Source organism: Oncorhynchus kisutch, linkage group LG14 (assembly GCF_002021735.2).
Source record: "Oncorhynchus kisutch isolate 150728-3 linkage group LG14, Okis_V2, whole genome shotgun sequence".
Taxonomy (NCBI): domain Eukaryota; kingdom Metazoa; phylum Chordata; class Actinopteri; order Salmoniformes; family Salmonidae; genus Oncorhynchus; species Oncorhynchus kisutch.
In genome coordinates, this window is record NC_034187.2 from 25,948,412 (window position 1) to 25,965,075 (window position 16,664).

Consider the following 16,664-nt stretch of genomic DNA (forward strand, 5'->3'; position numbering starts at 1 on the left):
TTGTATGTTCAAGAATACCCATGCATGGGTGAAAATGGGCGCATTCGAAATAGCAGCGAGTAGAGAGAGACTGACTGATCGACAAATCACTCTGAATGTTATTTGAAGATCAGTCAGTCAGTCACAAATTACCCATGATACATCATTCCCTGTTTTGATGCTCTTGAACGCGGTCATGTCTAATTACGACGCAAAATTTACATACCCATTCGACTCGCGTTTGGGAGAATTTTTGCATTTTAGTTTACTCTAATTATTTCAACCTGCTAACGTTACGTTAATTATCCTAACATGCTATGAAAAGTCACTGCTGACAGTGAGCTACTCACATATGCACAGCAGCGACACTACTGCAGTTCATCCAGGTTTGAACCCGAAAGTATCTTGTCAGAAAGGTAACAACCAACATATACATTCGCTTGGTATCTTTCTTTTTATGTACGAATGTTAAAATACTATTTCATACATGGCTGCTTTTTAAACGAATTAGCTAGTTAACGTTAGCTAACAGTTTGCCTGTTTTTCTTTTACTTGGCCAGCGAGGGAAAAATATAAACACGTCCGTTAGCTAACGTTAGTTAGCAAACGTAGTTCGTAACAACAATTGATTAGTAAGTTCACTAACGAGCTTGCTAGTTAACTTACTAATCAATTGTTACTAACTACGTTGATGGAAGATACAGTTAACTGCCCAAATAATGGAAAAACCGAGTAAATGAGGGATACCAAAGTATATTGATTTCTGATTTAATTAAGCAATTAACATCCCACCATACTTAGGGTCATGTATGAAAATAACGTTTTATTGGTCGCATAACGTTACACATTTAGCAGATGTTATTGCGGCTGTAGCAAAACACTTATATTAATATCTAACAATACACAAATCTACAAGTAAAATAATGGAAATATAGAAATATTTGCCAGAGCAATGTTGGTGCGGAGTATAAATATGTATGTGGTTGTGTGTGAGTATGTGTGATGGGATGTAAAATGCTGGGCAAGCCATTATTTTCGCAATTTTGCTACCATGCTAACATGCATGACAATGCCCCAATCACTGAATGATTTGATGAGCATGAAAACGATGTAAACCGTATGCCATGGCCGTTTCAGTCACCAGATCTCAACCAATTTGAACACCCATGGGAGATTCTGGAGCGGCACCTGAGACAGCTTTTTACACCACCATCAACAACACGCCAAATGATGGAATTTCTCATAGAAGAATAGTGTCGCATCTCCAATAGAGTTCCAGACACTTGTAGATATGCCAAGGTGCATTGAAGCTGTTCTGGCTTGTGGTGGCCCAACGCATGTATATTGGTGTTTGTTTTATTTTGGCAGTTACCAGTGGTTTTAACTATTTTAGTTATGTAGCTTGTAAATTCAAGTTCCATTATCTGCTATTATTGTTGCAGGAAGTATAGGCTGTCTATAATGTTGTTACATGTTATATTTTGCAGTGACAACATGAGTGAGGTAAGTCTGTACTCGTTCCCTATTAATCAGGCAAACACCTCTTTCCTCTCCCTTTGTCTACTGATGTGTCTTTACACTCTTCTTTTGCTTGACTGTACCCTACCCATATGCGTCCAGGCTGAGCAAGATAGAATAGAGATCCCTGATACCAGATGCTCCAACAATACAAATGAAGGCTCAGCAGACAGCAGCAACACGTCACACCTTGAGACCATAGAGGTGCTGGAGAGCAGTGAGTAAAGGCCCATATATACCCCTCTCCATAAGTATTTGGACAGTGAATCTATTTTTTAAATACAGTACCAGTTAAAGGTTTGGACACAACTACTCATTCCAGGGTTTTTCTTTATTTTTACTATTTTCTACATTGTAGAATAATAGTGAAGACATGTAAACTATGAAATAACATGGAATCATGTAGTAAGCAAAAAATATATTTTATTTTCTTCAAAGTAGCCACCCTTTGCCTTGATGGCAGCGTTGCACACTCTTGGCATTCTCTCAACCAGCTTCATGGGGAATGCTTTTGCAACCGCATTGAAGTAGTTCCCACATATGCTGAGCACTTGTTGGCTGCTTTTCCTTCACTCTGCGGTCCAACTCATCCCAGACCATCGCAATTGGGTTGAGGTTAGGTGATTGTGGAGGTCAGATCATCTGATGCAACACCATCACTCTTTTTATTGGTCAAATAGCCCTTACAGAGCCCGGAGGTGTGTTTTGGGTCATTGTTCTGTTGAAAAACAAATGATAGTCCCACTAAGCGCAAACCAGATGGGATGGTGTATCGTTGCAGAATGCTGTGGTAGCCATGTGTGTTAAGTGTGCCTTGAATTCTAAGTAAATCACTGATGGTGTCACCAGCAAAGCACCCCCACACCACCAGCTCCATGCTTCCTGGTGGGAACTGCACATGCAGCGATAATCCGTTCACCTACACCTACTTGGCGGGTTGGAACCAAAAATCTGAAGTGTTCCACTGGTCTAATGTCCATTTCTCATGTTTCTTGGCCCAAGCAAGTCTCTTCTTATTGGTGTCCTTTTTAGTAGTTGTTTCTTTGCAGCAATTCGACCATGAAGGCCTGATTTCACACATTCTCCTCTGAACAGTTAATGTTGAGATGTCTGTTACTTGAACTCTGAAGCATTTATTTGGGCTCCAATTTCTGGGGCTGGTAACTCTAATGAACTTATCCTCTGCAGCAGAGGTAACTCAGGGTCTTCCTTTCCTGTGGTGGTCATGAGAGCCAGTTTCATCATAGCGCTTGATGGTTTTTACGACTGCACTTGAAGAAACGTTCAAAGTTTTGACATTTTCTGGATGTACTGACATTCATGTCTTAAAGTAATGATGGACTGTCGTTTCTCTATTTGAGCTGCTCTTGCCATAATATGGACTTGGTCTTTTACCAAATAGGGCTATCTTTTGTATACCACCCCTACCTTGTCACAACACAAGTGATTTGCTCAAACGCATTAAGAAGGAAAGAAATTCCACAAATTAACTTAACAAGCGACACCTGTTAATTGAAATGCATTCCAGGTGACTACCTCATGAAACTGAATGAGAGTGTGCAAAGGGTGGCTACTTTGAAGAATCTGCTACATTATTCTATTCCATGTGTTATTTCATAGTTTTGATGTCTTCACTATTATTCTACAATGTAGAAAATAGTTTTAAAAAAACAACGAAGCCTTGAATGAGTAGGTGTGTCCAGACTTGACTGGTACTGTATATATTCAAGCATTTTGGATTTTGAGATCAAATGTTTCATATGTGACAGGACATAATGTCACCTTTTTATATTTGAGGGTATTTTCTATGGGGTGAATTTAGTGCCAACAGAGATTTGTATTTGAATTCCATAATTTTGAATTTATGCTCAAATTGAATAAATAAAACTTCTATTTCATTATTTGAAATTGAATGAATATTGAATTCTGTTTTCAAATTCAATATTTATATATTCAGTTTCAATGATAAATATTGCATTCATTGTATGTATCAAGTTTACAAACTGTCATTTAAGTTACTCAGTTTCATGTATTCATCTTCTCAGATGCATTCTAAAGTATTTAGACCTTGACTTTTTTCCACATTTTCTTACATTACAGCCTTATTCTAAAATGGATTAAATAAAACAATTTCCTCATCAATCTACACACAATACCCCATAATGGCAAAGTGAAAACAGGTTTTTAGAAAATGTATCAAATTTATTAAAATGTAAAAATAAATACCTTATTTACATACGTTTTCAGACCCTTTGCTGGGAGACTCAAAATTGAGCTCAGGTGCATCTTGTTTCAATTGATCATCCTTGAGATTTCTACAACTTGATTGGAGTCCACCTGGAAAGGCAAACACCTGTCTATATAAAGGTCCCACAGTTGACGGTGCATGTCAGAGCAAAAACCAAGCCATTAAGTCGAAGGAATTGTTCGTAGAGCGCTGAGACAGGATTGTGTTGAGGCACAGATCTGGGGAAGGGTACCAAAAAAATGTCTGCACCATTGAAGGTCCCCAAGAAACCAGTGGCTTCCATCATTCTGAAATGAAAGATGTTTGGAACCACCAAGACTCTTCCTAGAGCTGGCTGCCTGGCCAAACTGAGCAATCTGGGAGAAGGGTCTTGGTCAGGCAGGTTACCAGGTTGTCAAAAAAGATACGTCAAATAACACTGGTGCTTTTAATTTCACACATCAAATAACACTTATATTATAGAATGTTGTGTGTGCTGAATTTGCACGTGAAAGCCAAGCGCCACAACTACGATCAGTACCACTGTCAAAGCTGTACAAAGAAAAGTCTGCAAACAAGAATACACCGGCCACGAACGATATGTTTACGATACCGCGTTGGTAATAAGGCATTTTGTTCGACCGAATGGGAAAATGTCTGAGCATTTGAAATCAGGATAATACAAAAATGCAAATATCTTTTGATACAGATGTTTACTAGAAACTTCTGTGTAGCTAGCTAACTTTGGCTTAGTAGCTAGCTAGCACCAATGCAACCAGCCTGAAAACAATGCCTAGTAGAAACTGCAGTCATTTTCACTATTCTTAGCAATGATTTCAAATCAAATTTTATTTCTCACATGCGCCGAATACAACAAGTGTAGACATGTTAGGAATCCTTGTAAGTATTAGCTAGGTAGCCACTTGTTCGCCTATTGAAATTGAACTTCAGTTCATGAAAATAACTAGCCAGCTACTTAACCCTGTTGCCCAAAGCTAACGTTATAAGCAGCTATCTTCATCTGGAGACTTGACCGGACCGGGTTATGTGTTGTGAAGCTAGCCACAATAGTGGAATTTGCGGTTCGCTTTCAAAATAAAAGTACCTATTTGAAAGTGACGCAGAAGGTTACAATTGGTGGAATCATGGGGTATCGGTCTACTCGTTGACACCCACAGAACACAACTGAAGAGTTTACACAAATATTAGCATTGTAGCTGCTATCGTGGGATTGTGACTGTGTGATATCACCTCCCCAGTCTGCCTATTGTGCATATTGACATTCATTTTGCACTGTACAATTTAACCTAAGGATTGGGGATCAATGAAATGGAGTATCAGTCTACTCAGTACCCAAGTGCTTTTTTCCCAACGTCCTCCTCAGTTATCAGCAGTGGTGTAAAGTATTTAAGTAAAAATACTTTAAAGTACTACTTAAATAGTTTTTTGGGGTGTCTGTACTTTACTATTTATATTTTTGACAACTTTTAATTCACTACATTCCTAAAGAAAATGATGTACTTACTCCATACATTTTCCCTGACACCAAAAAGTACTCGTTACATTTTGAATGCTTAGCAGGACAGGAAACTGGTCCAATTCACACACAAGAGAACATCCCTGGCCATCCCAGACTCACTAAACACAAGTGCTTCGTTTGTAAATTATGTTGGAGGTGTGCCCCTTGCTACCCGTAAATCCCCAAAATAAATAAAATAAAATAGTGCCGTCTGGTTTGCTAAATATAATTAATGAAAAATTTTACTTTAGTATATTTTTGCAGTTACATTTACTTTTGATAGCTTCACACAGATGGGGCCGACCACCATTAATCAAATAACTTTCTTTATAAATTAGCTATATTTTAGATGTTAGCTAGCTAACTATAGCTACTGAAACAGATTGTCGTTTTGCTATGTTTTTGGGGAAGAACATTGTTTGCATACATCAGCTAGCTAGATTTTTTTTATGACCAGCACTGTCCAGACAGAGCTTGGGGAAGGGCAGATGAATCGTTGTGACATATGAAATACAAGTGATGGTGTTATCAATGTGTAATAACTACATACATTTTTTTATGACTGTTAAATTAAATTGTGACGTGCAGTCATATTTAAGTCATGATTGGTCAACAAGCTTATTTGACTCGTCAGTGTTATTTGACGAGACCCAAAGACCCAAACGGCGTTCTATATTAACCCAGTCAGTCACATGTTACCCTTATAATTACTAACTTTGCCAAAGACTTGAAACTATGCCTTCAGGTTGCTCATCACATAAGCATGGATCACCAAACCACACTCTTTTGATGAGTAACCTTGCTGGATTGTGAAGATTTGTATTTAGTGTAGCAGATAGGGATCTGTGACATTTTTAGTAGTGCGATAGGCTGGAATGCTTCAGGAGGGCGGTCATGTGTATTTTCGAGGCATAAATCCTGAGTTTGAGTCTGTCCTTTACAGTGGTGCCACTGAACTCGGATCTACAGTTGCGCTCAGCTCAACCACTGGAGTTGTTGGGGGGTGAATGTCGCAGATGGGATCTGTGAAACTCAACCATCAGCCTGAATTGTTGTCCCTTGCGCAATTTAATAAGGCCCTTTTCAATAGTGCGGTGGGTTAGAGTCCAGGGCATACAATACATTTTTGGTCCACCAGCCACTGTGGCAGGTAGATTTAAAAATCTACCAGCCACTCAGATTTACCAGCCAAAATATTTCAAAATTACACCAAGTCTGAGCATTCTTTGTAATGTTTCTAAAACAGTAAATGTATTACTATGGTATATTGAATAATTACATTTTTTTGTGACCTGAGTCTTAACTAAAATATCACAGATGAGACAAATGTTAATCTGCCCCTTGTAAGGGCAGGAGGTTACCGTTGTTGTGCGACTCAAGTCATGTTTGTGCTGGTGAGATTGTCTGACTTGTAGAAGCGTTGTCTTCTCTTCCCTAGCAGTTTGCGTAGTTCTTTGACTTTGCAATTCATTTACCAGCTGTGAAACACAACGGCTATAAATGTGATCATACTTTTTTTAAATGGAGAAATGCCCTGGTTGGAAATCTTTAGGAGGGCAGTCACGTGGTTCCAAGGCAGAGATCCTGAATTCAATTCTCGATATCAGCTGAATGACGGGCAAGCGGTACTCTATAAGCAAGCAGCTTGTCGTCCTTTACATAAACTTCCTGAACTTATCCCTATAGGCTTTAGCTAAGTGGGCTAACAGTCTTGTGACATGCAAGAGACCTGGTTCAAACCCAGTCAGCCACAAGATTTAAATAGGGAGTGTAAAGGTTATCCTAAGAAGGGCTGTGACAGGGCTTTTCAACTATACTGAACAAAAATATAAATGCAACAGGTTAAGTGTTGGTCCCATGTTTCATGAGCTGAAATAAAAGATCCCAGAAATGTTCCATACGCACAAAGGTTCGCTCAACTTTTGTGAACAAATTTGTTTACGTCCCTGTTAGTGAGCATTGATCCTTTGCCAAGATAATCCATCCACCTGAAATGTGTGGCAAATCAAAAAGGTGATTAAACCGCATGATCATTACACAGGTGCACCTTGTGCTGAGGACAATAAAAGGCCACTCTTAAATGCGCAGTTGTCACAACACAATGCCACAGATCTCTTATTTTGAGGGTACACACAATTGGCATGCTGACTGCAGGAATGTCCACCAGAGCTGTCGCCAGAGAATTTAATGTTAATTTCTCTACCGTAAGCCTTCGTTTTAGAGAATTTGGCAGTATGTCCAACCGCAGACCACGTGTAACCATGCCAGTCTAGGAGCTCCACACCCAGGCTTCTTCACCTGCAGGATCATCTGAGACGGGCCACCCGGACAGCTGATAAAACCGAGGAGTATTTATGTCTGTAATAAAGCCCTTTTTTGGGGGAAAAACTCATTCTGATTGGCTGGGCTTGGCTCCCCAGTGGGTGGGCCTATGCCCTCCTAGGCCCACCCACGGCTGCGCCCCTGCCCAGTCATGTGAAATCGATTTAGATGGGGCCTAATTCATTATTTTCAATTGACTGATTTTAAATTAACTGTAACTCAGTAAAATCCTTAATTGTGGCATGTTGCGTTTCTATTTTTGTTCAGTCTATATTCTTAGAGACCGAATAAAAAAATGGTGATTCTCCCTTCTAACGTGTTCTGCACGGCCTGTGATAATCATAGAGGGGAAACAGAAGGCATGTCCATGTTCCAGAGTCCTCACTTTGAGGAATGTGGTCACAATAGCTTATTGCCAAAACAGTAAAAACACTAGAGCCAAATTCATAGAAAGAAAATGAATGCAATATGCCACATTTGCTTCAGAAACCGCCAGAAGCTGCTGTTTACCACAGAGTTTGAGCTCTTCTCCTCTACCTTTCCTGGCTGGCATAGTACCAGGATGTTGTCTCTGGTTTTGAATCTGAATTTATAGAACTGGATTTGAAAATCTGAATGCATATGAGAAGTTGAATGTATTAAACTTTGATTAACTGAAATGATAGTTTGTAAACTTGGTAGACAGTGAACGCAATATCTACCATATTGAAACTTGAATATATAAATATTGAATTTTAATATTAAATTCAATGCAAAATGTAATTAATTTCTGTTTCTAATCATGAAATACAAGTTCAATTTCTGAATTCAATTATTAAATTTGTGCATTACAAATTAAATATCCTAATACAAATTCTAAACTATGGAATTCAAATACAATTTCTGTTGGCACAATTTTCATATGATTTACTGATTTTAGAAATGAAAACACTATATATCCAGTCCCTCCATTTGAGGAAGTAATATGTATTTGGCCAAATTTGCTTATAGTGTATTGAAGTAGTCAATAGTTAAGTATTTGAACCCATATTCCTTGTACTCAATGACTGTCAAGCTTGTGACTACAAACTCTTTGGATGCATTTGCAGTTTGTCTTGGTTCTGTTTCAGATTATGCTTTGCCCAACTGGAACTGAATGGGGAATAGTTTTGGAGTCACTTTTATTGTAAGTAAGAATAGATGTTTTTGAACACTCCTACTTTAATGTAGATGCTACCGCGATTACTCATTATTCAGGACTATCCGTAATCATGGTAGCATCCACATTAATGTAGGAGTGTTCAGAAACGTATTGTTAATTACAATACAATTTACTCCAAAATGACACATTCACCATTCAATTCCTATTGAGCACAACCTAATCCGGAACACATCCAAAAGAAACTGCAAATGCATCCAAAGTGCTTTCATTTCTAACCGGTAAACAGATATGTATGAAAATACCCTCAAATAAAAGGTGGCATTGTACTATCGCCTCATATGAAACATTTTGATCTCAAATTCAGAATGCTGGCGTATAGAGCCAAATTAAAAGTTTAGGCGTCACTGTTCAGATAAATACAGTGGCGTATACCAGTAGGCTTTTTTTGTCTGTGTATGCAGGTGTGATTGTTTCTCTGACCCTTTGACAGGTGATCCCTTGGTTGCGGAAGAGGAAATGGTTGATTTGACCCATCAGGTTTTTCCATCTTTTGTGGACCTCACCAACAACAATGACTCAATAGTGGTGAGTGCAAATCTGCAAGTAGCCAATCGCATTTAATTGTCACTTCACATGGTGTACGTGATTTTTAATATTCTCTTTTGCTGTTTCATATTGACTCAATTTCCCTGGCCTTTGTCATCCATTGCAGGTTGTAGATGAAGGTGAGTTTTTAACTGAATATCATCATCATTTAGAAATGTGATTTATATGTTGAGTTGAGGCTAGTGTTGAATGCCTTTTTGTGGGTCCAAAACAAGGTCCAAAGCGAAGACGTGACTGGGAAAGTTACGTGCTGAGCAGTGATGAAGAAGAGGCAGCTGTTATTGTTCCTGACAGTCCAGCGACAGCCCCCCTCTCCACTGCCCCTGAGCCCAGCAGCACAGCCAGGTGAGACCGATCAGACTACCCTGCTTACCTTACTATAACCTGGACAATTGTGACTGTAGCCACACTCTAAAGGTGTGGTTAAAATGCATGGATTCTGTTGTTCACAGATCAACCCCAACAACAATCAGTTGTCCCATCTGTATGGACACGTTTGGAGAGGTAAGTCAGACTTTCACTTGTCCCTTGCTGTTAAGCCTCTGGAAACTGGCTGGCTGTTGTGTGAAGCATTAATTGTGTGCACCTTGTAAACAAGCTTCTGCCGCACCCCTCAGATAATTGATGATGGGAGAACGCTTGTCTCCTCCCAGTGTGGTCACCTGTTCTGCAACACATGCATACGTGACTCACTTGCCAAATCACAGACGTGCCCAACCTGCAGGAAGAAACTGAATCATCAGCAGTATCATCAAATTTACATCTAATCTGTGTTCCTCTTAAACATATTCTGATTGTTGGGGCTTTTTGCACATTGCTTGATGGTTTGGTTCTATGTTCTTTGTTTATTTATGGTTTAATGGTCTTGTCATTTATATCTGAAATTTGCACAAATGGGATTTTTTTTTTACTGGCCACATGTGGGTTTAACACATTTGAGGGAGGAGAATGTAACTAACCAATCAATCATACACGTCGTTGTACGATTGCCTCACTGTACACTATGAAAGTGTATTGTGTACAACATTTTCATCTAATAGTTGTGTTGTAAATGTGTGTTATGCCTGTGTTTAGACCATCTAGATTACATTTCACTGTTGTGACCCAAAGCGTTCTTGAGAGCTCAAAGAAACGCAACTATTTTGTTTGTCCATATGTATTGTTTATAAATAAAGTGTTTGTTTTTAGCCCTTTCTGTGTGTTAAAAAAAAGAACTTTATTTTATAAATATTTATTAGTTCAGATATTGGGTTGGCAGGTAGTCTAGTGGTTAGCGCATTGAGTCTGTTCCCCAGGAGGCGTCATTGTAAATATACATTTGTTCTTTAACTGACTTTGCCTAGTTAAATAAAATAAATTGGGCCCCTGTATAGTATGAGATTTGCAACACACATTGACGAGAATGGGGTGGGGAAAAGTCGAATTAAGGAAGTACAGTTTCACTCATGTTTGCCCCTAGGAAAAAAATATTTTTATTAAAGCATTGTGTGTGTTTATTGATTTAATTCAGTTTGCCTTGAGACATCAAGGCCAGCTTGATTTTCTGGTTGGTGTTCTGCGGTTGCGCATTCAGTTGTTACCGAAAACTCGTAAGTAAAATCACATGATTTGTGTCTTGTCATATGACATTGATGAGGGCGACAAGCAACCAGCGACTCACTGTGGACTTCACTAAAAGAAGGAACCCTAAACTGTCAGGGATGAAATTCTTAACTTTTTTGTGCCGATAATATGTGGAGTATGGAATGTTGGGGAGTTTTGTCTACGATTGCTGCCGCCTGTCTGTTAGGTAAGGTTTGTTGTCTTAGCCAATCAACATTAACGTTAGCTTTAGCAGGCAGCACTCTGTTTTTAGATATCTAGATATGACTGAAGGCAATTTTTCTACATGGGATTATTTGAGGTACCCACTTGTGCCAATGGCACTGTAGATACCTTTTTGTTTGTAAACTTTGTCAAGACAGCCACACCAGATATCACAATTATGATTTGACATATTTTACAAAACGTGATAATGAATTGAATATGATTCAAAACGTTCATAAATGACAATGCAACACTACACACTGCTTTGCAACATTGTTGTATAAATGCTGCTATAAAAGTTTAACATTCCACTTGTCATGTGAAGACATTTTTATATTTTATTCATCAAGCCCTGTACATTCAAGTGCACTGTTAACACATTTACCAAAACTAAATTACCCAAGCAGTTCCCAATGCTCTGGCAATCTAAACTCAATAGACTATAATGTACAGTACACACAGAAGGCCCTGGCCAACTCGGGGCATTTTGGAGTTTAAACCAGGGGAAATCATATGACCTGGTTTTGAATAATTGTAATTCTTGAGGGTGTCTTTCTCTTAGCAAAGCAGCTCAGCTCATGGCTAATGTGATTACTACGACAATAAGGTCTCTGTTTGCTGCTGCTCTCGCTTCTGTTTCCCCAACTCACTGACAGGTCAGACACCATGATATCTTGTGTTAACTGCATGTGATAATGAGACAAGATATCATGGTGTCTGACCTGTCCACAAATAGCTACATATCCTAAAGAAGACTTACTTTGAAATACTTATTGTGAAACATTGGCTACCACATTGTGAAATAAATCAGTTGGGTGTGATTCAGAATGGCAGCATCATTGTAAAGTATCAAAGGAATGAGGAAGTAGACGTGTAAAATCTTTCATGTTGGAACTTTGTGCCATTCTTTGACTAGAAACAAGGCTTAAAGAACGTGCTTTACAATTTATAAGAGCACAAAAACAACAAAAGGGTTTTGGAGAATATGCCAAAAAGGCCTATTACTGATGGATTTTCCTCAAACAGTAAGGGTGGAAATCTGTGGATGCCTAATGAAAGATAATCACATTTTTGCTCCCTTTCTAATTTTCTCTACTTTTGCATATTTTTTAATACTGAATGTTATCGGATATTCAACCAAAACCTAATAAAAGATAAAGGGAACCTGAGTGGACAAATAAAAACAATGACATACTTATTTCATAAACAAAGTTATGCAACACCCAATGCTCATTTGTGAAAAAGTAATTGCCCCTTTACACGCAATAACTGGTTGTGCCACCTTTAGCTGTATTGACTCCAACCAAACACTTCCTGTAGTTATTGATCAGTCTCTCACGTCGCTATGGAGGAATTTTGGCCCGCTCTTCCATGCAGAAATGCTGTAACTCAGCAACATTTGTGGGTTTTCAAGCATGAATTGCTTGTTTCAAGCCCTGGCACAAGATCTCAATTGGGAGGTTCTTAATGTGGAAAGCAGTGTTTGGTTTTTGCCAGGCATAATGGGACCCATGTCACCCAAAAAGTTATAGTTTTGATATATCTGTCCATAAAACATTCTTCCAAGAGTCTTGATGATCTTCCAGGTGCTTTTTGGTGAACTTGATTAAACTTTTGGACGACATGGGTCCCATTATGCCATAGAGGAAACCAGAAAGCGGACAAATACTTTTTCACGGCACTGTAAGTGTCATACGACCTCCTGAAATGTGTTAAGCCTGTCATGCCTGCTCCCGCTCCCCCTCCCTGGTGCTCAAAGGCACCATGCTCCCCAGCATTACTCACTCCTGCCTTTCCCCCGTCACTGGCATCAGCGATTATTGGACTCACCTGGACTCAATCACCTGTTTATTACCTCCCCTATAGTTGTCAGTTCCCCAGCTCCTTTCCCAACTGCTGCATTAATGTTCGTATGTTGTTGTTACCCGTGTGCTGATGCTGTTTCTGTCTTGGTACCTGTCCTGCATTAAATGTTCAACTCCCTGTAACTGCTTCTCATCTCTGGTCCTTTCAAAGCCATCAAATACCAATCTCCAATTACCATTTTTCTTCTGAACCGTACTAATTAGTCATTGACCCATTATGTTTCCAGAAAATCCAGCTTCCCATGTCATGATCTGCTCTATTTCCAGGGTATGCCTTTGTCTATCTACCACATTGCTACTTAGAGAGAGGCTGGGAATATAAATGTTTTCCCGTTCCTAGAACTATTTGCTCTAAAAGTCTGGTTATAACAGGTGTGGTGGTGAGCCAGACGACGGCTCCCACAATGGCTCCTGCTCTGATGAACACCACATTCATTGAGAATGTGACGGCGACCACCAGAGTCAGTGAGACCACCACAGTCAGTGAGAATGTGACCTTGACCACACCCATGATCCTCAGCACCACATCTCCAGGCTGCTCTGCCCTCAACACCTCCACCTGTGAGACCTGTGTCCCAGGGTCCTACTCTGACAATGGTGAGTCTAGATGAAAGAATGCTTAGTTTCAGTGAAGGGGCAGCAGGTAGCCTAGCAGTTAAGAGCATTGTCAGTAACCCAAATAATTTTGTTTCTCACCACAACCAATAAATTAGGTAGAAACACAGCACAGCCAATTGATTCAGCACTGTAATGTCGTTTTTACCCATGTAACACCTATGTTTTGTGGATGTGGACAGTGGACACAGGAGTTGTGTTGTTGGTATGTAGCTTTGCTGTATTATTTGACCCCTGAAATTTGTCTGACCTCCACAGACGAAGTGAAAGCTTCTTTGGCTCAAATGTAAAAGGAAGGTGGTAAGTGTTATAAACAGCACCACCTGTTCAATAACAGCCTTCTGATGTCTCCCCAGACACCCTGCTGTGTTCCTGTTGCCATGAGCCAGGGCTGTGTCTGTTCGCTGGGGCTTGCCTCCCATGTTCGAGAGGGTTCTTTCAGCCTCTGGCTGGACAACAGCGATGTCAGCCCTGCAGCCAGGGTTTTTACACCAAGTACGTCTCTGTCAACTGAGGGCATAGTTGATTCACAAACATTCTGTATACCACTGTTGCATTGACCCTCTTCCTGTTCTCCATCTCACCTTGCAGTTTTACCGGCAGCCTTATGTGTCAGTCCTGCTCCCCAGGCTCCTACAGCAACAACACAGGCTCCGACTCCTGCCGAAGCTGTTCTCCAGGTATTTATATAAATATTTTTCTGTTCTTGTTGTATAATCATCGCAATAATGACTGACTTGTTACTATTACTGTTATTATATTATAGTGTGTTTGTTTGTTCATCCATGCCTATACGCAGAGAAAAAAGAGTGTATAAACATTTTGTAACAACTGACGAAAACAATCAGCTCTACTGTATAAAAGCTGGGCTTCAGTCATGCACATTCAAGTAATCTAACTCTTTAGAAATATTACATTGGATGTATCTGTTTTTTTAAATGGAATGTGTTATTTTCAGGTTTCTATACATCACAACAAAATGCCACATCGTGCAGTCCATGTCAACAGGGAACGTTCTGCAAGTTAGTGGCCCTTTTGTCACCTTAGATTTGTGTTTTCTTAACTAGTGTGGTTTGCACTGCAGCGGGACTGGCCCTGTTGCTTGTCTGCAGATCTAACATCACATGCTCTCATCTCATGCAACTGGACGGACACACACACACACGCACACAAAATTGGGTTAGTAATAGGTATTAAAGAAATGATTTCATAGTTCAGTCATCAGACATGGGGTGGTGATAGCCAGCTGTATTAAACAGTATTTTGTAAATAAGTTCTTCCCCATTCATTGCACCCTTGTGGCCATCCCTCCCACAGCTCCTCCAGTTGTGCTCTGTGTCAGATCTGTCCTGCTGGTACAGAGTCTCTGCAGCCAGCTGCCAAGGAGTGCACACCTTGTCGTCCAGGTAACTGCCAGTGCCAGTCAACAATATCACTTGTGTTATTTATAATGCATGCAGTGTGTTAAAATATTAAAGAGAATGTTTAAAATGTTTTTGTGAGAATGTTTCATTCAGTGTAGCCTAACCCATTCACATATGGGTTATCTGGCACTGCATTGATTACATCTATAAAAACACTAAATGAAGGCATGATCTACACTGAACAAAAAATATAAATGCAACATGCAACAAGATACATTAAAAAGTAGAGGCCTGGACCAGAAAACCAGTCAGAATCTGGTGTGACCACCATTTGCCTCCTGCAGCGCAACACATCTCCTTCGCATAGAGTTGATCAGGCTGTTGATTGTGGCCTGTGGAATGTTGTTCCACTCCTCTTCAATGGCTGTGCGAAGTTGCTGGATATTGGCAGGAACTGGAACACTGTCGTACACATCGATCCAGAGCATCCCAAACATGCTCAATGGGTGACATGTCTGGTGAGTATGCAGGCCATTGAAGAACTGGGACATTTCCAGCTTCCAGGAATTGTGTACAGATCCTTCCGACATGGGGCTGTGCATTATCATGCTGAAACACGAGGTGACTGCGGCAGATTAATGGCGCGGCAGATTAATGGCACGACAATGGGCCTCAGGATCTCGTCATTCAAATTGCCATCGATAAAATGCAATTGTGATCGTTGTCCGTAGCTTATGCCTGCCCATACCATAACCCCACCGCCACCATGGAGCACACAACATTGACATCAGCAAACTGTCGCCCACATGACGCCATACACACTGTCTGCCATCTGCCCTGTACAGTTGAAACCAGGATTCATCCATGAAGAGCACACTTCTCCAGCACGCCAGTTCCCATCGAATGTTAGCATTTTCCCACCGAAGTCGGTTACGATGCCGAACTGCAGTCAGTTCAAGACCCTGGTGAAGACGGCGAGCATGTAAATGAGCTTCTTTGAGACAATTTCTGACAGTTTGTGCAGAAATTCTTTGGTTGTGTTTCATCAGCTGTCCGGGTGGCTGGTCTCAGACGATCCCACAGGCGAATAAGCATGATGTGGAGGTCCTGGGCTGGCGTGGTTACACGTGGTCTGTGGTTGTGAGGCCACTTTGATGTACTGCCAATTCTCTAAAACAATGTTGTATGTGGCTTATGGTAGAGAAATGAACATTCAATTATCTGGCAACAGCTCTGGTGGACATTGCTGCAGTCAGCATGTCAATTGCACACTCCCTCAACTTGAGGCATCTGTGGCACTTTTTTAGTGGCCTTTTATTGTCCCCAGCACAAGGTGTACCTACACTACCGTTAGTTGAGGGTCACTTAGAAATGTCCTTGTTTTTGAAAGAAAAGCACTTTTTTGTCCATTAAAATAACATAAAATTGATCAGAAATACAGTGTAGACATGGTTAATGTTGTAAATGACTATTGTAGCTGAAAACGGTGGATTTTTGATAACATTAAAAACATTTAAAAAGGAATATCTACATAGGTGTACAGAGGCTCATTATCAGCAACCATCACTCATGTGTTCCAATGGCACGTTGTGTTAGCTAATCCAAGTTTATAATTTTAAAAGGCTAATTGATCATTAGAAAACTATTTTGCAATTATGTTAGCACAGCTGAAAACTGGTGTTCTGATTAAAGAATCAATAAA

At 40.0% G+C, this 16,664-nt stretch overlaps 1 protein-coding gene across 4 annotated transcripts in view; it reads left to right on the top strand.

Annotated features, from left to right (window-relative positions):
* The first annotated feature begins 127 nt into the window (after positions 1–127).
* The window catches only part of si:dkey-21a6.5 (sushi, von Willebrand factor type A, EGF and pentraxin domain-containing protein 1), a 23,511-nt gene continuing 6,974 nt past the window's right edge, over positions 128–16,664 (top strand). For 2 of the 4 annotated variants that reach the window (XR_004202724.1, XM_020501224.2), the window contains exons 1-6: positions 10,342–11,101; positions 13,356–13,580; positions 13,955–14,093; positions 14,190–14,278; positions 14,557–14,620; positions 14,916–15,004. Coding sequence is in view for 2 of the 4 variants with exons in the window: in XM_020501224.2 (XP_020356813.1) it covers positions 11,044–11,101; positions 13,356–13,580; positions 13,955–14,093; positions 14,190–14,278; positions 14,557–14,620; positions 14,916–15,004 (664 nt within the window). In the remaining 2 variants the exon portion in view is untranslated. Of the gene's footprint in view, positions 396–1,233; positions 1,279–1,466; positions 1,483–1,599; positions 1,715–9,196; positions 9,292–9,418; positions 9,432–9,527; positions 9,658–9,764; positions 9,817–9,929; positions 11,102–13,355; positions 13,581–13,954; positions 14,094–14,189; positions 14,279–14,556; positions 15,005–16,664 lie in introns of those variants that run through there. The other 2 variants (XR_004202725.1, XM_031788127.1) reach the window with 2 other exon arrangements.